This window comes from Eptatretus burgeri, chromosome 12, assembly GCF_056783735.1.
Source record: "Eptatretus burgeri isolate ZD-2024b chromosome 12, Ebu_testis_v1, whole genome shotgun sequence".
In the NCBI taxonomy this organism is placed as follows: domain Eukaryota; kingdom Metazoa; phylum Chordata; class Myxini; order Myxiniformes; family Myxinidae; genus Eptatretus; species Eptatretus burgeri.
This window is the reverse complement of record NC_140972.1, coordinates 49,951,864-49,975,416: the sequence shown is the minus strand read 5'-3', so window position 1 is coordinate 49,975,416 and position 23,553 is coordinate 49,951,864. Positions and strand designations below refer to the sequence as shown.

Below are 23,553 nucleotides of genomic sequence, written 5' to 3'. Positions count from 1 at the left end.
GATGATGGTAAGGGCCTTGAGCAATTTGTGACGAGAAATGCAAAGGCCCTCTTCATTCACTTCCAGCTTCTGGATGAGTTCCTTCTCGAAGATGTGGGGAGCTGGCTGGTGGAGGACTCCTTTAAGAAAGCTCTGCAGGTTGTGGAGACCCTATCCGTGGTCAACGACCGAGCACAGAGAGGAGTAGCTCTCATTCAAGAGTTCAACAAGAAGTTGACTTGTGGAGAGGAGGAGCTGCAATTCCTCCTCCAAGTGGTCGCTCATCACAGACGGCAGTTCAGGGACTGCAAGAAAACGACACTTCCACCTCAAACCAGGTGACAATGAGTGGAGTAGGCTTCCATGACAACCCCACCACCAAGCAGCTAATACCTGTTGTTGAAGAAGGGGGACCTGGGTGCCTTAGCAAACTTCAACAGAGGGCAACCTCTAAATAGTCGTGGATTTCAAAAATATTTTGCACACATGGATTTTACTGGTTGTCTAAGCAAACTTCAACAGAAGAGGGCGACCTCTAAATATTCTTGGATTTCAAAAATATTTTGCACACAGTCTTAACGAGTAACCGCACAAACTGCAGGGGTGAGAGTAACAAATTCCCAACTTTCATTTTCTCTTTATATACTAAAGGCCACCCTAATTATGCATGTATGTATGTATATATATATATATATATATATATATATATATATATATATATATATATATATATATATATATATATACATATATATACATATATATATATATATATATATATACATATATATATATATACATATATATATATATATATATATATATATACATATATATATATATATACATACATATATATATATATATATATATATATATATATATATATATATATATATATATATATATATATATATATATATATATATATATATGAGCCTGGTGTTGGCGCAGTGGTTAGGGCAGCGGCTTGGGATCCAAAAGGTCCTGAGTTCAAGCCCCTTTGGGCCACTGAATTAATACACCAGGGGGTTGACAGCCTGTCATCCTTCCGAGGTCGGCGAAGTGAGTACCAGTGAACTGGGCCGGTGTATACCCCGGTTAAAATAGGTGTACCATATCCCTGTGTCGTAAGAGACAACCAGTGTTGCGTTAGGAAGGGCATCCGGTGTAAAACATGTGCCAAATCACAATGCAGATCATACGGATGATCCGCTGTGGCGACCCCTAACGGGAGCAGCCGAAAGAAGAAGAAGATATAGACTTGTATGCATATACACTACCGGTCATACGTTTTAGAACACCCCCATTTTTCATTTTTCACTGAAATTTAAGCAGTTCAAGTCCAGTGAATAACCTGAAATGGTAGAAAGCTAAGCGGTAAACTGTCAGAGGTTAACAAAAAACGGTTTAGGTTACCAAAAACTGAAAAATAATGTAAATTTCAGAGTTGTTTAATGGCCCTTTTCAGGGAACAAGTAATGGGTTAGCAACTGCAGCTGTTCTGCAGCAATGGAAGTAAATTAAGCATTGAAAGTTGATGCAAACAATTCTGACAGGTGTCTCAACTTTTGTTGATTAGTTACAAACCCTCTTTCTGTATAAAAGAAGTGTTTGAACAGACTGTGTTGCTACACCCCCTGAAGTATTATTTGGACAATATCTCACTGCAGGAAGTAGTATATTGCGATTATAATGGTGAGAAAAAAGATAATTAACAAAGGAAAACAGACAGACCATTGTAACTCTTAAAAGTGTCAGTCTTTCCTTTTGAGAAAGTGCAAAGAAGCCAAGGTGTCAGTGAGTGCAGTTTCTTACACCATCAAGAGGCACGTGGAAACTGGAGGAAACTCTGACAGGAAGAGGTCTGGCAGACCCAAAGCCACAACACAATCAGAAGACAAGTTTCTGAGAGTCAACAGCTTGCGTGATAGGGGGTTCACAGGACAGCATCTTCAAGCACAGCTTAACACTGGTCGAAGTAAGAAAGTCTTAGTTTCAACTGTGAAGAGAAGACTTCGAGCTGCAGGTTTGACAGGTCGAGTGGCAGTAAGAAAGCCATTGCTAAGATGGCAAAATAAGAAAAAGAGGCTTACCTGGTCCGTGAAGCACCGCCAGTGGACTACTGAAAACTGGATGAAGGTCTTATGGAATGATGAATCAAAATTTGAAATCTTCGGTTCATCATGCAGGGTTTTTGTGTACCGTTGAGTTGGCAAAAGGATGGTTCCTCATTGTGTGACACCAACTGTCAAACATGGAGGAGGAAGCGTGATGATCTGGGGCTCTTTTGCTGGATCCAGAGTGGGCGACTTGCACAGAGTAACTGGCACCTTGAACCAAAAGAGCTACCACAGCATTTTGCAGCGCCATGCAATATCCTCTGGTCTACGCCTAGTTGGTCAGGGTTTATCCTACAGCAAGATAACGACCCAAAACATACCTCCACTCTATGTCAGAACTACCTTAGAAGAAATGAACAAGATGGTAGGCTTCAAATCATGGAATGGCCAGCACAGTCTCCAGACTTAAACCCCATTGAGCTGGTTTGGGATGAACCGGACAAAACTGGACAGCATCGGCCAGATCTGTCTTTTTTTTTTTCAGAGGTTTCACAAGGTGCTCTTCAGGGAATCAAAACAAATCTTGTAAAAAAAAAAAAATTGACGTTAAAAAAATATATATATAACGAAAACATTTGTGCGGACCTCCAACCGATGTACAGCGTGACGTGCACAGATGAGCAGGCAAAATGGTGGATTTTCTGCAATGTTTATTTCAGGGAACCAGCTTCATTGAGCTACACGATTTAATGCGTTCACTCAAATGCCTGTTCATCATAGCGATAAAAAGCTGTATACATCACTTTTGTACCTACTCTAGTTTTCAAATTAGGAGCTTCGAGCGATATCATGCATTATATGAGATGATTTTGCACGATCTACTCTCATGGACTAATTAAAGTATATTGTCGAAATATTATTTCGCTTTTTAGGATTTGGATATCATCTGGACTAAATATATGTCAAAATCTGTTGTGAAATCTGATAATTTAAACAAATAACGAGTCGTATAACTTAGCCGATATACCTATTTACTTCAAGCAAGCAAGGCTATGTTCCCTCCACACATATACAAGAAAATGTGTAATTTCCAAAGCATTAAACTCATATTTTTCACCTGTTTGGAGAATTATATTGAGAACAAATTGACCAGCTTCATTTGGCTACATGATTTAACTGCAAGACCTCACGCCCTGTCCCCCAGAGGGACCGCCGATCCATAGCGTCTGCCAGACCTGTGTCTATATTTTCGGATGTTTCGCGATGTGCTCCACTGGGAATCAAAGCAAATCTGGTGGAAAAAAATAAGTGCATGTTTCAGAAAAATGTCATCACGTTTGTGTGGACCGCGAATGATATACTATGTGATGTGTGCACAGACGAGCAGGCAAAATGGCGGATTTTTTGCAAGGTTTATTTCACAATTTCATCATTTATTGGCTGCAGCATCAGCTGTGGCTGTATGGATGTCATTTCATCACTTATTGGCATCAGCTGCAGCTGTATGGACGTCAGCTGCCCTCTGGAGGATTCTTGGTCTTCGTGGGGTGCCACCGAAACTGATCAATCTGATGTCTGAACTATACTCTGGTACTGAGAGTGCTGTGAGATGTGGTGATACCATCGCCAACTTATTTCCAGTTGTTACTGGAGTTTGTCAGGGGTGTGTACTGGCCCACACATTTTTCAGCACTTGTATGGACTGGATGCTGGGGAGGATGTCTGAGAGATCAAGCTGTGGTGCATCATTTGGGAATGTCAAGATCTCTGACCTTGATTTCGCAGATGATGCAGTCATCTTTGCGTAGACTATGGATATTCTTTTGGGGGCCCTCGGGGTAATGAATAAGGAGTCGGAGCTGCTGGGGTTACGGTTTTCTTGGGTCAAAACTAAGATCCAGGCTTTCAATTACATCTTGGATGCTGCTATCCTGTCTGTACCTGTTTGTGGCGAGGATGTTGAGGTCACAGAGAGATTCACTTACCTTGGCAGTGATATTCATGTCTTTCCTGGATGTGAGCCAGAGGTCAACAGACATCTGTGTCGGGCCTGGGGAGTCATGGATTCACTGGATCGTGGGGTGTGACGCTGCCGGTATCTGTGAAATAGGACGAAGGTCCGAGTCTTCAGGTCCTTGGTGCTTCCCATATTACTCTATGGATGTGAGACTTGGACTCTGATGAGGGATCTGAGATGGAGACTTAATTCCTTTGCTACCAGGTCTCTTCAGAGAATCCTTGGCTATCGCTGGTCGAACCTTGTGTCCAACGAGCGGTTGCTGCATAGTCTGTGAGCATCAGCTGTGACTGTATGGACATGTGGCTCATTTTCCTGACGCTGATCCCGCTCACCAGATTCTCTCAGTGAGGGAGCCTCCTGAGCAGAGGAGGCCAATGGGCCAACCACGTGCCTCATGGTTGCAGCAGGTTGATCAGCATCTCAAGGAGATGGGGATGGCCAGACTGAGGCCCTTGGAGTACCGGCAGTAGTGGACACAGTGACGTGCTGCACGGCACATGCTCCCATACCTGACCTGACCTTTATTTCACGGGCAATATATCTTTGCGATATCTCCAGGGTTGTTCTGTATATAGCTGCAACTCTTTTGTGGATAAAGTCATTTATTTCATCACTTCATTTTATTTAATAAACTGCTGCGTGCGGTGGCTTTAAAGTTAAAGGGATCTTTCATGGTATGCAGTGACAGCCTGGCCAACCATTCCTTATCAACCATTTAATTGGAGTGCTTGCATGAATACTTAAGCCACCTGTTGCATAGAGAGACTGCTTATCCATCGCATCTGCCAGATCTGTGTCTATATGTTCGGATGTTTCGCAATGTGCTTTACAGAGAATCAAAACAAATTCTTAAAAAACAAAAAAAAACGGACGTTTTAAATCATGTCATCACGTTTGTGTGGACCGCGAACGATGTACTGCGTTACATGTGCACATACAAGCAGGCATAATGGCAGATTTTCTGTAAGGTTTATTTCACGGGCAATTGAACTTTGCGATATCTCCAGGGTTGTTCTGCATTAAGCTGCAACTCTTTCATGGATGAAGTAATTTAATTTCATTAACTGCTGCATTCACGGTGAAGACCGGCTTTAAAGTTAAAGGGATCCTTTATGGGATGCAGCAACAGCCTGGCCAACCTTTCCTTATCAACCATTTAATTGGAGTGCTTGGATGATTGCTTAAGCCACTTGTCAAGCACCCATTGTCGATAGCGCTACGTCATTCTGAGCATTCTGTGACGTTCACTCTCTGCGGACGCTTTTGCTGCGCCACGTCACCCTGAGCGAGTGGTGTCGTGCTCCGTCACCCTGAGCGAGTGGTGTCGTGCTCCGTCACCCTGAGCGAGTGGTGTCGTGCTCCGTCACCCTGAGCGAGTGGTGTCGTGCTCCGTCACCCTGAGCGAGTGGTGTCGTGCTCCGTCACCCTGAGCGAGTGGTGTCGTGCTCCGTCACCCTGAGCGAGTGGTGTCGTGCTCCGTCACCCTGAGCGAGTGGTGTCGTGCTCCGTCACCCTGAGCGAGTGGTGTCGTGCTCCGTCACCCTGAGCGAGTGGTGTCGTGCTCCGTCACCCTGAGCGAGTGGTGTCGTGCTCCGTCACCCTGAGCGAGTGGTGTCGTGCTCCGTCACCCTGAGCGAGTGGTGTCGTGCTCCGTCACCCTGAGCGAGTGGTGTCGTGCTCCGTCACCCTGAGCGAGTGGTGTCGTGCTCCGTCACCCTGAGCGAGTGGTGTCGTGCTCCGTCACCCTGAGCGAGTGGTGTCGTGCTCCGTCACCCTGAGCGAGTGGTGTCCGTGCTCCGTCACCCTGAGCGAGTGGTGTCGTGCTCCGTCACCCTGAGCGAGTGGTGTCGTGCTCCGTCACCCTGAGCGAGTGGTGTCGTGCTCCGTCACCCTGAGCGAGTGGTGTCGTGCTCCGTCACCCTGAGCGAGTGGTGTCGTGCTCCGTCACCCTGAGCGAGTGGTGTCGTGCTCCGTCACCCTGAGCGAGTGGTGCCGTGCTCCGTCACCCTGAGCGAGTGGTGCCGTGCTCCGTCACCCTGAGCGAGTGGTGCCGTGCTCCGTCACCCTGAGCGAGTGGTGCCGTGCTCCGTCACCCTGAGCGAGTGGTGCCGTGCTCCGTCACCCTGAGCGAGTGGTGCCGTGCTCCGTCACCCTGAGCGAGTGGTGCCGTGCTCCGTCACCCTGAGCGAGTGGTGCCGTGCTCCGTCACCCTGAGCGAGTGGTGCCGTGCTCCGTCACCCTGAGCGAGTGGTGCCGTGCTCCGTCACCCTGAGCGAGTGGTGCCGTGCTCCGTCACCCTGAGCGAGTGGTGCCGTGCTCCGTCACCCTGAGCGAGTGGTGCCGTGCTCCGTCACCCTGAGCGAGTGGTGCCGTGCTCCGTCACCCTGAGCGAGTGGTGCCGTGCTCCGTCACCCTGAGCGAGTGGTGCCGTGCTCCGTCACCCTGAGCGAGTGGTGCCGTGCTCCGTCACCCTGAGCGAGTGGTGCCGTGCTCCGTCACCCTGAGCGAGTGGTGCCGTGCTCCGTCACCCTGAGCGAGTGGTGCCGTGCTCCGTCACCCTGAGCGAGTGGTGCCGTGCTCCGTCACCCTGAGTGAGTGGTGCCGTGCCCCGTCACCCTGAGCGAGTGGTGCCGTGCCCCGTCACCCTGAGCGAGTGGTGCCGTGCCCCGTCACCCTGAGCGAGTGGTGCCGTGCCCCGTCACCCTGAGCGAGTGGTGCCGTGCCCCGTCACCCTGAGCGAGTGGTGCCGTGCCCAGTCACCCTGAGCGAGTGGTGTGTGTGTGTGTGTGTGTGTGTGTGTGTGTGTGTGTGTGTGTGTGTGTGTGTGTGTGTGTGTGTGTGTGTGTGTGTGTGTGTGTGTGTGTGTGTGTGTGTGTATCTTTAACATATTGGCTCCTTTGCACTTTTTCAAATCTATCTACAGTATATATTACTAAAACTCATCTTGTATGTATGTATGTATGTATGTATATATAATATATTTTTTCATTAAAAAGAAATATATGTATGTTCCCACAATACAGCCTAAACGGTACACGATAGCACAAAAATTTTAGGGCCACCTTACTCACCATTTTCCTGCGGTGTGCAGTATCAAGTTTCGTTCAAATAAGGCAATGAAAAAAATTATTCAAAAATCAATTCCCGATTCAGTCAAGCACTCCGGGAGTATTTGATCAATGCAAACAACCTCAGCAGTATAGTTCGCTGGAGCTATCTTTTTTTTTTCTTGAAATGATTTTTTCATCAACCGCTGTCACAACGGGAACCCATCGGGTTCACGGGTCATCCAGTAACTCATAATTTTCTCGAACAATAAGTTGAAATTGACAAAAGTATTTCGTCTCCACAATTCTTTATTGCACTGTTAAAATTACAGAATGTTTGTTTTTGATTCAGAACTTAATATATCCTTATAAATCAGAAAATATAACGAAATTGCATTGACAAAATTATTGACACCCTTGACTGAATATTTGGTAGCACACACAGCCTTTGGACAAAATAACTGCAGTCAAGCTCTTCCTATCGCCATGAATGAGCTTCCCACACCTCTCCACTGGCAGTTTTGCCCACTTGTGCAAACTGCTGTTTTCAGATCTCCCCACAGGTGTTCAATGGGATTTAGATCTTGACTCATTGCTGGCCACTTCAAAACAGTCCAGCGTTTTGTCTTGAACCATTCCTGGGTCCTTTTTGAAGTGTTTGGGGTCATTGTCCTGCTGCCAGACCCATAACCTTCGACGGAGATCTAGCTTTCTGACACTGGGTTTAACATTGTGCTCCAAAATGCCTTGGTAATGTCCTGATTTCATGATGCCATGCACGCATTCAAGGCACCCAGTGCCTGAGGCAGCACAATAACTCTAAAACATGACTGGACCTCATCCATGTCTGACTGTCGGGAAGGTGTTCTTTTCTTTCAAGGCTTCATCTTGTTTTCTGGAAACCTAGAGATGATGTGCTTTACCAAAGATCTCTAATTTGGTCTCATCTGTCGACAGGACATTCTCCCAGAAGGATTTTGGCTTTTTCAGGTGTGTTTTGGCAAACTCCAGTTGGGCTTTTTTGTCTCTCTCTCTCAGCCGTGGGGTCCTCTTGGGTCTCCTACTATACAACCCTTTTTCATTAAGTTGGTGACGGATGGTGCGAGCTGAAACTGTCGTCCCTTGTTTCTGAAGGTCAGCTTGAATATGTTTGGCACTTGATCGAGGTGCTTTCTCCGCCATTCCAACAATCTTTCGCTGCACATCTTTTGCAGCCACATCCAGGGAGGTTAGCTGGAGTGCCATGGACCTTAAACTTCCTGATAGCATTGCGTTGGACACAGTAACATCAATTTCTCTGAAGATGGAATTGTTGCCTTGAAATTGTCCATGCTTGGCTACAATCTTGTGTCTGACCTCCTCAGATAATTCTCTGGTTTTCTTTCTTTTCTCCATGCTCATTGCAGAACACATAGTGGCACAAAACAGCTGAATGACTCCTTTTCTCTATTCAAATTGGTTTAATGAGTGATTTTTATATTGCAGGCACTTGCAACTCACCACAGGTGAGTTCAATTCCAAAGTAAAGGAGAATCACCTGCTTGAAATCTAATTATTTCTCACAACTTCTATGTGCCAATAATATTGTCAGGGACATTTTCGGATTTCTGTATGGAATAAGCTAAGATTTAGTAATTTTTTCAGCTTTTTTTTTGTTTTGTTCCACTGTAAACCAAAGAAATACATATATATGTGTATACCAAAAGATTTTTTTTCATTTCAACAATTTTCTGGAAGAAATGGTGCATTATTTGAAAAAAGTGTAAGGGTGCTAATAGTTTTGGCCAGGACTATATATATATATATATATATATATATATATATATATATATATATATATATATATATATATATATATATATATATATATATATATATATATATATATATATATATATATATATATTTACATTTACAGTCTCACAGGATGTTATTTAGTTTGCTAAAGTTGATGTATCCGTTTTCAAGTAAGTTGTGAAGTGTGCTAGCCTTTGTTTTTAAGACACCATGCATCAGGAGCAACTTTCCGCTGCAGTCCCAGGACCATGCGACCCAGAGGACCTCATCGACGGGATCATCTTTGCGGCAAACTACTTGGGCTCCACGCAGCTGCTTTCGGACAAGAACCCGTCAAAGAATGTGCGAATGCTGCAGGCTCAAGAGGCTGTCAGCAGGATCAAGGTTCGGGTGCCAGATGTGGCTCAGTTTTAGTGTGCTGGTGTGCTGTGACCTGGACTGAAATGTACTTGTGCCCCAGGGCTAGTTTCAATGCAAAGCATTTTTGAACCAAAACCCTTTTCCTGTTTGCTTTTCAACAGTTATCATACTGTTGCTTCTTAAGTCTCACCTTTTGCTGACTGGTAAAATAATTTTGTACATATTTGTCTCGAATGCTATTCATCTTTTGCCAACTCTTTTGCCAACTCTTTTGCCAACTGTTTTCACTTGATTTGTTTTTTTTTCTTCAAATGATAACTTTCCTTATTTATTTTGGCAGACTGTGTATAGCTTCAATCATGTCTTCAAAATGCTCAGTATTTCGCCGCCTTTTATATATTTTGATGGGTGATCATTGATAATTTAGACTGCTTTACATCACTTAATTTGAGAGTTTATTGACTGACTTAACCCCTCACAATCTTAAGAAAATGGACAGACGAAGAGTCTTTTCAACTCTTGCTTTGCATTTCCGAACACCATCTATATTCCCCACGAGCCATGATTTTGTCTGAATCTCGATATTCCCCAACGCTGAGAGCACGATCAGCAAATTTGATTGGTCGAGATGGCGTAATATTTTGGCCAAGTATTGCAAAACTGTAAGTTTTTTTTTTTGGAAGTACCAACAAGGCGATTTGTGTTCTGCAGGGTTCAAGTATATAATTCAATTGAAATAAAATAAAAGTTTTAAAGGCTCTAGTGTAGAAGAAAAATGAAACAAACGTTTTTCCAAAGTTTACTGCCATTGATGCACCGTCTTTTACACCACCTTATTTCACATGTTACATTAGTTGTTTGTGCATGTTGTTTGTTTCCTTTATGGTGTCCTTAAAAACAGTACATTTCCTGTTTGGAATGATTTTTAATTTTGCTTGACTGGTAGACAGACTAACACAATTGCCTTACTCCTCAGTACGCATGCACGTTCGGGATGAGATTCCATGCAATTTGCCAAATTCAGAGCCAAAGTACAGGTGACCCTCATAGAAGACATGTTCTGATAACGCATTTTCACTACAGCGCAGATTTAATTCAACAACAACAACCGCGCTCTGTCATTCTGAGTGAATCGTTCACTTACTGCGGGCACTTTTGCCGTGCCATGTCATTTTGAGCGAGTTGTTCGTGCTCCATCCCTCTGAGTGAGTCGTTCGTGATGAACATGATCCCGACTGTATGAGAGGTTCCAAAGTGCGGAGGAAGATAGAGAATGTCCTGAAATCTTACAAGGAGGTCTTCAAACAGAAAATGAAGACAGCCACTCAAGTCTCCATTATGAAGTTCTTCAAAAAGCTCCCAAGCAAATCAGCCTCCATTTCATCTTCTGAGCCTTCAACCTCAACTGGACAGCCTGTCACACCTGAATAGGCCTGACACAAGCAATATGTACTGTATCCAACCCCAATCATGGTAACACTTATCAAAAAGTAATTATTGTTAATGTTTTTATTTGTTAAATGTTTTATTTATGCATTGTTTTCTGCTTTTATGATGTGTTTATGTAGGTCTTCAACCTTAAAAGGTTGAATTCTTCCCCCACTTGGAGCATAACTCCCATTTTAACATGTTAAATGTTGCCCCATAACATGTTTTCAGATAACACGGCATTTCTTGGGAACACATCCCCTGCGTTATACAAGGGTGACCTGTACTGCTAAACTGCAGATTCGTATTCCGATTCATATTCTCCAGTTTTCAAAATATAAAATTCAATTGAAATCGAGTAGTTCCTCTATCATTTCGACTGACGTCTGTAGACAGATAGACAAAGTGAACCAATTGCTTAACCCTGTTTTGCACTTTGAGTGGGTTATTTATCCATATTAATGCTTAACCCCTCTAGTTGTTTTGGTCGCCTCAAGTAAGGAAGCAAGAGTCAAAATGTATTGTTCTCGTTATAATCCAAGTAAATTCTCATGAAGTTCATAAATTCATTTTTTCTTATTGGATGTTTGACATGTTATAACAAAAATACTATCACGTTTATGGTCTTTGCTAATGCCAAACCACCACGCTGGAGTTTATTAACTCTCGAGGATAAGCAAAATTATTTGGGCCACCACGAGCGGACTGTCGATTCCTTGATGCAGTTTGATTTATATCTCCACGGCCCAATTAATTGCACGGGAGATTGAATGGGATTGCGGACACATCCTGATAAATAAAATGGTTTATTAAAAGCAATAAGACATAGGGAGTCAGGATAACAAAACTCAGAACAGATCTAGAGCACAAAAACAACGAATATGGGAAGGAATGACACAACTTATTGTACAAATAAACTAAAACCCCAATGGTGCCAATCGCACACACATGCACCTACACAATGGGGCAGGGAAGGATTTTGGGAGATGTTCTACAGCCAGCGATCCTGATCCGTGACATAATCCTTGTGCTGCAGTCGGTCCCACAAAATATTTGCTTCCCAGCTCACAGACACCATCAGCAGTCCCAGGCTGCTCGAAAAATGAACCCTCCATGATTCATACACTAATCGACTCCTCCACTGTCCTCTCATTGAGGACTCTCACTCTCTACTGTTCATGCTCTCAGTCCAGTTTTAGCACTCCACGTGGACCCACCTGCTGCCATGCATCCAATTTATATCTTCATGGCCCAATTAATTGCATGGGAGATGGAATGGGATTGTGGACACATCCTGATAAAATGGTTTATTCAAAGGAATAAGACACAGGGAGTCAGGATAAGAAAACTCAGAACAGATCTAGAGCACAAAAACAACGAATATTGGAAGGAATGACACAACTTATTGTACAAATAAACGAAAACCCCAATGGTGCCAATCACACACACATGCACCTACACAATGGGGCAGGCAAGGATTTTGGGAGATGTTCTACAGCCAGCGGTCCTGACCCGTGACATAGTCCCTGTGCTGCAGTCGGTCCCACAAAATATTTGCTCCCCAACTCACAGATACCATCAGCAGTCCCAGGTTGCTCGAAAAATGAACCCTCCATGACGCATACACTAATAGACTCCTCCACTGTCCTCTCATTGAGGACTCTCTCATTCTCTACTGTTTATGCTCTCAGTCCAGTTTTAGCCCTCCATGTGGACCCACCTGCTGCCATGCCTCCAAGCTCATGCATGACCCAGCGATTGGCCACCAGATGCCCCAGAATCAGCTTTAGCATCGCCCCAGTTTGGCTTCACTGCCAATGGCGTCTTTCCTTCGTGCCAATCAATGCCCGTGTTGTGTTTGATCCTTACCAGGAGTGTGGTGACTTAAACAGTTCATGCACGAAGCCCTAATGAGTCCTGTGCTCATTTATCTTCCATCCCTGCCGAACCTTGCCTCACATGAAGGTACATACAATCTTAGCTCGATGCTCGCCTTATCAGTTACAACACCGCCTTCCTCTCTCGGTGCATATAAAAACGACGAGCGCATACCTCCACCACATAATGCCTGATCCATGAGAACATATTGGGCCCAATACATTTTTTGAAATATCATGCTATACAGTACAATATCATTTTTAGCCCTATCTCTCAATGGTGAAGAATTGCTTTAAAAATTCTCAGATACGGATTCGAGTCTGGATCTTCACCAAAATCCAATCAGTTAATCCTTGTCACACACCAAAGCTGTCCACAAAATTTCATCCGGATCCGTGCACAACTTTTTTGGGGTGAAAGACAAACAAACAGACTGACAGAAAGGGGTGAAAACATAACCTCCTTCACCTTTGGTGGTAGAGGTGATAAGCACATCGAGTATTCATGTAAGCAAATGCTATTTATTTGTCTTGGAAAATAGGTACAGTATTTAGTGCTTGTATGGTCATTCTTTGCAGAAATATTCCATTGGATCAAATTGGTTGCAAGAAACTTCCATATAACATGAGCAGTGATTACAATATCCAGATCATGTCTTCAACTGGATTTATGAATATTATTGTCTTACAAAATATAGGTTGCCTTTCCTCTTTGGAAATTGCATATCTGTTCTCTTGAAGGGTAATAAAAGCTTGTATTTCAAGAGCTGATAATATATCTGATCATTCCCCAATTTCTCATTTCACAGAAAGGTGCACCACGAACCAACAATAATTAACTCTATAAATGTCATTGTAATTTTTTTTTTGTGGAGGCAGCCGTGGGTTCCGTGATTGACTGTGAAATGTCACATGACATTCTTTTCACAGCCAAAGTTGGACCCACACATTCTCTCTTTTTAATTTGAGTTTAGCTTCCCTGTACCTTGCTGCTCTCACGAGTTGGTGTCAGAAGGGTTTAAAAAAATTCTTGTATTCAAAATTGATCTTCATAGAAGAGCGAGCAAGGAGTTAATAAACTGTAAAAAAGGCAATTTGGTGACAGTGGGGACCACAGTGTGAGAAAACAAGCAAGGGAATCGGCGAACAACAAAACGGGGGAGGGAGGAAACCTGCAATTAAGAGGGTGAAGTTAGATAGGTTGATGGGGGTAGAAATTATTGTGAGTGGGATATTGGATGACATGAGATTGTGGTGTGCCGCTTCCGTCAAGCGTTGGTTCGAACTGTCTCTGGAAGATAGCTCCACAAACGGGAGAAAAGAGGAACAAAATAGTGGAGTTGTGTGGCCAGCTCAACCAGGAGGAGGTTGGTGTAAGAACGTTCAATTTTGGGAGTTCAACCAGGAGGAGGTTAGTGGAAGAATGCGGGCTACCTGGAGGGTCGGAGGGTTGATAGAGCAGAGGAGAAAACAGACAACTGAGCTATCCGCGATTAGAGCAACAGGAGTTGTACTTCTGCCTCATCATTGGAGATGCCAATAATGTTGAGAGATTTAGTCTACAGAATTCAGGAGAGACTCGTGATGCTGGGGCACCAACAACCCAAAAGTGAAAGCAATACTCCATTGAGCTATGGACAAAGGCCTTATCGACTGTGATTAGCTCTGATTTATCAAGGAATATTAGTTGGAACGTCGGACAATTCCCAGTCTGTGTCTGGCTTTGGGGGCCAGCTTTGCAATGTGGTCAGCCCAATTGTGTTGCTTTGTTTAAATGAAATGGTTGCAGATTAATTTTTAACAAAGGAAAGGCAGTTTGTATTCATGCAAAACAGTTGTCCTAAATTAGTGCTCAATACATTGCTCATTTGCTGGGTCCTTTTTGCATTTGTAAGGATTAACCTAGACCGGTGAATTAGATATCCAGCATATAATGGGCTCCAGGGCATATGCTTCTATACTTGTATACTGAGCATGGCTTCTGTCACGCTTTTACCTCCTTTTTTCTCTTCTAATCATTGTTCCATTCTCATTTGTTTTTGATGCTGGCCAGAAGGCTCAGAAATTGGCCAAAAGCAAGAAGAAGGTGGTGTACTCAAACTTTTCTCTTCTCGTGCAATGTACCGTGGGAGGGGTTGGGGCGGGGGAGGGGGTGGAGTAGGGTTGCGATCGCGGCATGTGGCCCAAAACCATTGTGCTTTGCACTCAACTTTCTGCTGGTTGTATCCACGCTTCGCACCACGTTTTTACCGGCTTGTTTTACTTTTTCTTACTTTCTCTTTGAAGTTGTTCCTTATCTTCTGTTTTGTCCCTATGTTGTTTTATCCTTTTTATATTTGCCCCATGGCTTTGCCTTTTCATTGCTGAATGTGATTATTTTTCTCTCATTTCTTCTGGGTTCATGTTGCTTGCTGTCAAAAAACCCCAAAAACACCAACCTCCTTGTTCTTGTCATTGTGATGTTTGTGATGACAACCACAATTTTCTTCTCTTCATGTCATTTCACAAAAAGTTTCAATCATAAAGTTCCTCACCTTGTCATTATTTTCACAATATTTTTGTTTTCTTTTCTTTTCTTTGGTTTTTTTTTTATTACGCGTTTTGAGTTCTGCTTCGAACAGTGAGGCTCTAAGTATAAATATTTGATAGTCATGTAAAAGTTTGGTGTTTTTCCAGTACTTCCTCGATCTCTAACTTATCCCTTTTCTCAGATTGCTGTGGATCAAATCAAATTTTCCAGTAATTTCTGTGTTGCATACATTGATGATGGATACTTATTTTGTCAGATGCATAATATTCAACATTGCCATGTGAAAGCTGAAAACCTCCATGGCCCATGGTGACGTACTTGGCTCTGTGCACAGGCACCCGAGGGGGAATCTCAACCCATGACTGAAGTTGATCTTTTCATTTCCACGCAAAGGATTAAAGTTCTCAATGCTGACACACAGGTATGATCCAAGCATTTTGAAACTAATAGGTTTTCATTAAATCTGTTGTTTTTTTTTTTTATTCATTTTTTAATATTTTTTTTTTCAACTTGTTCACACTTCCTCGTTTTTTTTATCACATCTGGGATTTGAGGTTACCAGTATATTATAATAATATAAAAGCAAACTCAACACTAAATGCAACTCGAGCCTCAAATGTATCTCCATTTTGATTAAACTGCTTATGCTATCTACATCCCGTTATCTTCGCCCGTTCCTGAAGGAAACAGCGAAGCAATTGTAATTAGTCTGTGAGTGTGTGAGTCTGCATGTAATGGACTTCAATACTCAAATCCATGTACCCTGATGGAGGCTCTGAATTGTAAAATGCACAATCTTGTTAACCTCGCCAGATGAGATTGCAATTGGGTTTGTTTGTCGTCGTTATTTGCGTAATTGAAGATTCACAAGTACTGCACATTGATTGGTCTGGTCTGCTAATTTGTCTTATTATCTGCCTGTCAGCCTGTCTGTCTGGCTTTGTAAATCACCGACAGGTTGCATTTTTACTCCAGTATACACAAAACTTCACCACCTGGTAGAGTCACAAGCAAGAAACCGATTTTTTTTTTTTTGAGGTCAAAAGGTCATGGTCACATATATCATCAATTTTCATCCGATTCACTTGATTATATATATATATATATATATATATATATATATATATATATATATATATATATATGTATGTATGTATGTATGTATGTATGTATGTATATATGTATATATATATATATATATATATATATATATATATATATATATATATATATATATATATATATATATATATATATATATATATATATATATATATATATATATATATATATATATATATACATATATATATATATATATATATATATATATATACATATATATATATATATATATATATACATATATATATATATGTATATATATATATATATATATATATATATATATATATATGTATATATATATATATATATATATATATATATATATATATATACATATATGTATGTATATATAGTCACGGTTCTGCAAAAACCACATGCCTCTAAGCCTTAGCGTCTCAGGCAATGGCACCCAACATACAGTGATCCCCAGGCAGTTATTTAATTAGTCTTTGTGCAGTCAGATCTTCCCCTCATGTCTTGTGGGTTAACGGGACGAAGTGTGTTGCATGGGTCTAATAACTACATCTCTATCTTCAATCCTGATTTCCATCCAACCTTTTCCTTTTATCCATGGCACAAATCAATGCAAGCACGGCACCCAAGCAGCCACCTGTGAGAGAATCACCACAACAAACTCACTGCCCGGCGCGCACATAGTGTTTTTTTTTTTTGAGCCTGGCCGTTAGTCCCCCGGCCCTTTCATTCAAAGTCTGTGCACCGATTTACAATGGCGTCTCACCTTGCTTAGCCTTCGCTCACCAAAAACTCACCACCTCAACCACCAATCTCTCCTACACACTGGAAAAATCATCCCGCGCCTCCTCGCACCTCCGCATCGATACAATTTGCCACCAAACAAAGGCGCGCTGCATGTCCCAGGCCACTCGGACCGCGTGGTGTGGGGACAGGCCAAGCACGTTAACAGCACCAACCGCATCTCGCCGGGGGTGCCCTGAATGGGCGCGTGGGACTGACGTGACCCTCGTCCAGTCACCAGAACACGGCAAGACAGGCGGCGAGGGACGGGGGTCGTGGGGGTGCGAGGCTCCGGGCTGTGTCGTGCCGGATGTGCGTATGAGACCGTTTCCGGCGCCAGGAGCCTGGCAGGGCGGGGCTATGACCGCAGTGGTCCAATAAGGAAGCTCGATTCAGGTCTCGGCGCATCGCTTTGGGTCATCATCCCACCCTTCGCCCTGGGCTTATAAAAGGCGGATCGCGAAACCGTCCGCTCTATGCTCTTTTTCACCAGCCTGACTCACCTTCATCTTCATCTGCTTGCCTCGCCCTTCCTTCGCCTCTCTCCGCCCTCTCTTCATCGCTCCTTGTTATCTGCTTGTCGCTGCATCTACACTCGGGGTTGGTGTGTGACAGACATTCTTCTGGGACCAGTGCGGAGCACACGTTTCCACGAGCCCCGGCAAAGTAATTAAGCAGGAGATAACACACCGACTCTTAAGGTGGGTTCGCTCAAGCGGAGCGGCCCACGGAGTGTATTGGGTTGCGCGGTTGACTGACCGCGCCAGGTCTTGCGAGGCCGTTAGTCCTCCAATGCTTGTTTTCCTTCTGGCTGTCTAATCTTCCTCGGGTTTGTGTGTGTGTATGTGATGGCGCCTGTCATAGCATAAGTTAAGATTGCAGAAGTTCTAACGGGATAAGTCTGCTCTGTGTCTGCTTTTGTAAATTGCTTGCCTTTTGTCGCACCCCACTAATTCCTTGCTATCCCTGCTGTACATAACAATAAACCCCATTCACTGTGCCACATACATTTCCTCGCTAATTGTAAATAAATGCTTTGTATAGAAATGTTCCCAGCTCGTTTTCGTCTTTTCCTTCATTGGTCCAGCATGGTCTGTATCCTAGCCGAGCCGGGACGTTATCCCCAACAATCTGTTTCCTAGCCGCTACGTCCTTGGGCAGTTACGCTCTGCTGCATCTGATCTGGTAAAGTGATCTGGTTTGAACAAGGCGTACGGAGGGCATGTCCCACAGTAATTAAATCACGTGACCATTAGGTAACCGGTATTCATTAGACGAAGGACCCTAAGTCACGTGGTTGAGTTATTGGTGTTCACGGTCGATTAGCGACCCGCCACGTCACGGAGTAATCTGTGTGCGACGGCCTGCGATTCCAGAGAATCTGGTGGGAACTCGAGGTAGCTTCCCCCTTCCCCCCCACCTCATGGTCTTCTCGCTCCCTACCCTGGGTCTGCAACTACATATATACGTACATATATATATATATATATATATATATATATATATATATATATATATATATATATATATATATATATATATATATATATATATCGATAGATAGATAGATATAGGAGTAGAAGCACATTGAGCCTAAAAGAATAATAAAATTCTTCATTAAAGCCCTAACGTTTCAGAAGACTACTATCTTCCATCCTCAGAGGTAAAATTTTTTTATAACATCGCACGTGTAGACGCGTTTAACTCTACTTACTGTACTTACAATTGTACAATGTAAGTACTGTACTTACAATTTAACTGCAGATGCGACAATAATGATGATACATAATGATAATTACAGTGGAACATAATGATAATAATAATGACAATGTTGGAAATGATGATAATTAGATTGTTTATCATGATGATGATGATGGCAAAAATAATGATGATCACAACAATGGTACAAAATGATGATAATGACAATATTGAAAATGAGAATGATATTGTTGATCATGAGAATCGATATATAACGGAACAAGTGTATCTATGTCTCGCCATTAACCCATGTGACAATGTCTTAATTACGTACTCTTTGAACCTCAGTTTCAATGTGACTGTCTGTTAAGTATGTACTATTGGAACACACCTTTTAAACCTTTATATCCTTTAGACCACCGAGACCCCTTGGACTTTGAAGACCTTTTAAGACTCTTTAGATATTTTAGATGCTGTTATACATTTACATCCTTAAAACCCCGATATACTCTAAGATCTGTCTCACGGACCCCCTACACCATCCAAGACACCCTTAGACCCATTTTGACTGTTAGAATCCCTGGGACCCCAACACTTTGTTAGAACCTATATACCCCATTAAACCCCATCTACCCCGTTCGTCCCTTCAGAACCCTAAGCACTCTGTATCACTTATTAGACCCATTGGATCCCCAAAGACCTTGTATACTCCGTTGGTCCCTTTTAGAATTGCGAAGATTCTATATACACCTTTAAGACCCTTCAGGACTCCTAAGATCCTTTAATCCTCTTCGAGCCTTTAGAACCCCAAAAACCCATGGACTCCTTTCTACCCTTTAAACCTTCACACCTTTCAGACCTTTTAATACCCTGTAAACCCCTTTGATCCATCCATTGGGACCATACTCTGTGCAGAGCGTTGATGCTGCCTAATCAGTCTCTGGTTATTGGGCACATCCTGGACGGGTCACCACTCTGACACAGGATACCAGCAAGCTGGCACTCATTTTGCCAACCTCGGAAGGATGACAGGCAGAGTCAACCCCACCTGGTATTAATTCAACAGCTGAGTGTGATTTGAACTCAGGATCCTAGGATCACAAGCCCACCACCCTAACCATTAAGCGAACACCAGGTGTGCCTCTTTGATATTGAGAACCTTTTCAGACGTTTTAAGACCCTTTCGTCCCCTTTATCCAATTTTGACCCTTTAGACCTTAAATTACATCCTTTATAGTTTAGACCCATCTGACCTTTGAAGACACTTGAGACCATTTTTACCTTTTCAGACCTTTTGACCTTTACAACTTTTCAGATCTTTCACATTTACACATTTACAACTATACCCTTTAGACCATTCACTTGCAATCAACGACATTTCATTTCGTGCATCCTTCCATTTATTTGCCACACAAAACAAGTCCTGGAAAGGTTCTGTAATCTGATTGTTCTTTCTTGTTTTTGTTGCATTGGGCTCACCTAGCAGATTGAAACTCCCTGACTGGAGGAGAATTCCCACTCTACTTGGTCAATTCATAGCCCAAATACAGTTAAAACTAGAATAGCACTCGGCAGAGTGCATACCTCCACCAGGCTAAACAGTTTGCGTTTTGTATCCCACTGATAGGCCGGATATGCTTTCGGACATTAACCAAAATCTAATCAGCTTGTTATTAAGCCTGGTGTTGGCTTAGTGGTTAGGGTGGTGGCTTGGGATCCCAGGGTCCTGAGTTCAAGCCCCGTTGGCTGCTGAATTAACACCAGGGGGTTGACTCACCCTGTCATCCTTCCGAGGTCGGTGAAATGAGTGCCAGTGTACTGGTCCCGGTGTATGCCCCGGTTAGAATAGGTGTACCATATCCCTGTGTGTCGTAAGAGGCGACCAGGGTTGACGTCAGGAAGGGCATCTGGCCATAAAAAACATTGCCTCAAGAAAAAGCCCAACCCCTGCACAGCAGGGAAAAATGGCTGTAAAAACAGTCATTTTTTAAAATTTAATCAGCTTGTTATTGTCACCTATCCAACTCGTCTACCAAGTTTTGTTAGAATCTGTCCACAACTTTTTGAAATATGATTTGTATCGTTTTTGACCTCATCTCTCAATGTTAAAGAATCACTTAAACAAATTTTTTAAAATTCTCTTATCCGGATCCAGATCTTCACCAAAATCGAATCGATTTGTCCTTATCACACAAACCAACCTGTCCACCAGATTTCGTCTGAATCCGTCCCTAACTTTTTTGAAATATCCTGCTCACAGACAAACAGACAGACAGGGGTGAAAGCATAAATTTCACCAAATACTACATAGATAATACTTGCCAATTTTTGTAACAAATGGATGATGGCAGACTTTGCCTCAAATGATGTTTCATTGGTGTTCCATGGGTTTCCTCAGGCTTCTCACAGTGTTTTACCTTTGGAATAAGGAATGGTTGGTTATGATGGAGATAGAGGGATGTATCAAAAGCTTAAATGAGGTTAATATTAAATCCCTTAGAAGGAGCTGCAATACAGGAAAAGCCCATTACTCCCATCAAGTCAATACAATGATTGCCAACCAACGGCTATTTGTTCATGTTCTATCTTTTTAAATGCTGGGCATTAAGCAAGGAAGCAGCATGGACCATTTGTAGTCTTTGTTAGGACTCAGTTGAGGTTCAAACCACCCACATCCCAGACTCAAAGTGATTGCTCCAACTATCACACCATCGAATCTGTTTAAATTGTGCTCTTTTCTTTGCTTGTTTCTTTGCCATTGTAACCTTGCCAATTCTGCCAAGGCTGATTTTGACACTGTGCCCATCATGTTGTTCGTGAAAAAAGATAACTATTTAATATTCCATTGGAGGGGAGGTAATTGAAGTAAATAATAGATTGGTTGGTATCTCAGAGCAATGTCTTTTGGACTTTTTATTTCTGTTACACATGTCATCGATTGCTCTGCATTGAAAGAGTTATGTGGAATACAAAACAAAACTTATGACCGATGGTTTTGGCCTCAATTTGATGGATATTTTTATTTATTTATTTATTTGTATACAATGTCAAGGCTTGTATGAGAGCGAACACAGAACGCACAACAAGGGGAGCAGGAGATAAGAGGGGTGGGAGAGAGAAGGACAAAACGGTGGGGAACAGTGGGCTGATGCCGTCTGGACTGGTTGCAGAATCTGAGTCGACGTTTGACAGCAAGCTCTCCACCTTGTCAGGAGAAAAGGACACAGAGTCCAGGCATAGCTGTGTGCGACATTGTAAGGTGGGTTCAGAAAGCAATGGGCTTGGGACACAAAATTTAGAAGCAAACAGAGTTTAGGCATTCAGCCTTTTCACGAGCAGCGTCAGCCGTGTGGCAATTTGAGGTGAGGGAATGGATGGAGGGGGGACATACACCAAAAACAGATTTAACAAGATGCTACCAGGATTTGTAGGAGGGAGACATGTTTGAGAGTTCAGATGTGAGATTAGAAAGATGTTGTTTTCTGGCTCTCTTGAGGGTAGACACACACTTGTTCCGAGCTTTGTGGAAGGAACTGTGATTTCCCTCAGTTGGATTTGCCTTCCATGAGGTGAATGCAAGTTGTTTCAGGACAACTGCCTCGCCACAAGCTTCAGTGAACCATGGGTGGGAGGAAGGGTATGACAACTGAAGATGAGATGGGATAAATCTGTGTGTGTGTGTGTGTGTGTGTGTGTGTGTGTGTGTGTGTGTGTGTGTGTGTGTGTGTGTGTGTGTGTGTGTGTCAGACAGACAGAGACTGACTGACAGTGACTGACTGACAGTGACTGACTGACTGACTGACTTTGACTTTTATTACAAGAGTATAAAATAAATGTTACAAAACATTTGCAAAACGAAGAAAACAAATGTTAAGGAAACATTTTTAGGAAACAGAACATGAGAAGCAATTCCTGAGTACATCAGAACAAGTGTTTCATTTGTTACACAACAAAGAACATTTTTCACACACCATTTATCAATAAAATCCTGCTCTTTCCCATACCGGCTACAGTATAGGTACTCGAGCTGGATTCGAGAAGAAATTAAAGTTCGACAAGTCAAAATTATATTACAAGCAGAAAGATCACCACTTTCCACCTTCTTTTTTCTGGTTTTATAAATTGTCATTTTTACCTCGGCGATCAAAAAAATAACCAAAGCAGTTTCAGGTCTACATGCAGAGGACATTGTGTAACCATAAATAAATTTCACAAAAGAAAAAGCAAAACCCAGTTTCAAAAAAAATCGTGTAAAAAATTAAATGAGGGAACAAGTCTTTCAATTCGGACAAATCTCACACTCTCACTATGTCTCTACGAAAGGACCGTTTAGAACCCCCCCCCCCCATCCACTTTCTCAACAATCCTCTGGAAGAAGTCCTTTCTTTCAAGCTTCTGGGTCTCACTATCTGCCATGACCTTTCCTGGGAAAGTCACATTAAAAACCTCGCCCCCAAAGCCAGTCGCCGACTGGGAATCCTCCATCGTGCAAAGTCCTTCCTCAGCCCACCTGAGCTCCTAACCACCTACAAAGCTTTCGTCCGCAGCCTGATGGAGTACTGCTCTCCCCTCTGGGCTGGTGCTCCTGCCTCCCACCTTTCTCGGCTTCACGCTGTAGAAACCGAGGCATTTCGGATCATTGGCATCTCGCGCGATGAGGCTGAGTCTTTGGTCCTCTCACTCTCTCACCACAGGCAGGTTGGTGGTCTTTCTGTCTTCTACTGTCTTCTACAGTCTCCTCTCCAGCCTCGCCCCCCCCCCCCCGCTCTCTCTGCAATTTATCCCCACCACATTTCCACAGGGCGCTCAAGGTCCGCCAACAACCCCCTTCTGGTAAAACTACCAAAATCACGAATCACTGCTCACCTTC

The 23,553-nt window shown here is 43.0% G+C and overlaps 1 protein-coding gene across 14 annotated transcripts in view; it reads left to right on the top strand.

Annotated features, from left to right (window-relative positions):
• Positions 1-23,553, top strand: part of LOC147015585 (amyloid-beta A4 precursor protein-binding family A member 1-like) — a 210,173-nt gene that overhangs the window by 51,078 nt on the left and 135,542 nt on the right. For 8 of the 14 annotated variants that reach the window (XM_085850478.1, XM_085850488.1, XM_085850476.1 and 5 more), the window contains 3 exons: positions 9,112-9,290; positions 14,625-14,657; positions 15,436-15,522. In XM_085850478.1, coding sequence (XP_085706604.1) covers positions 9,112-9,290; positions 14,625-14,657; positions 15,436-15,522 — 299 coding nt within the window. The remainder of the gene's footprint in view (positions 1-9,111; positions 9,291-14,624; positions 14,658-15,435; positions 15,523-23,553) is intronic. The other 6 variants (XM_085850485.1, XM_085850483.1, XM_085850482.1 and 3 more) reach the window with 5 other exon arrangements.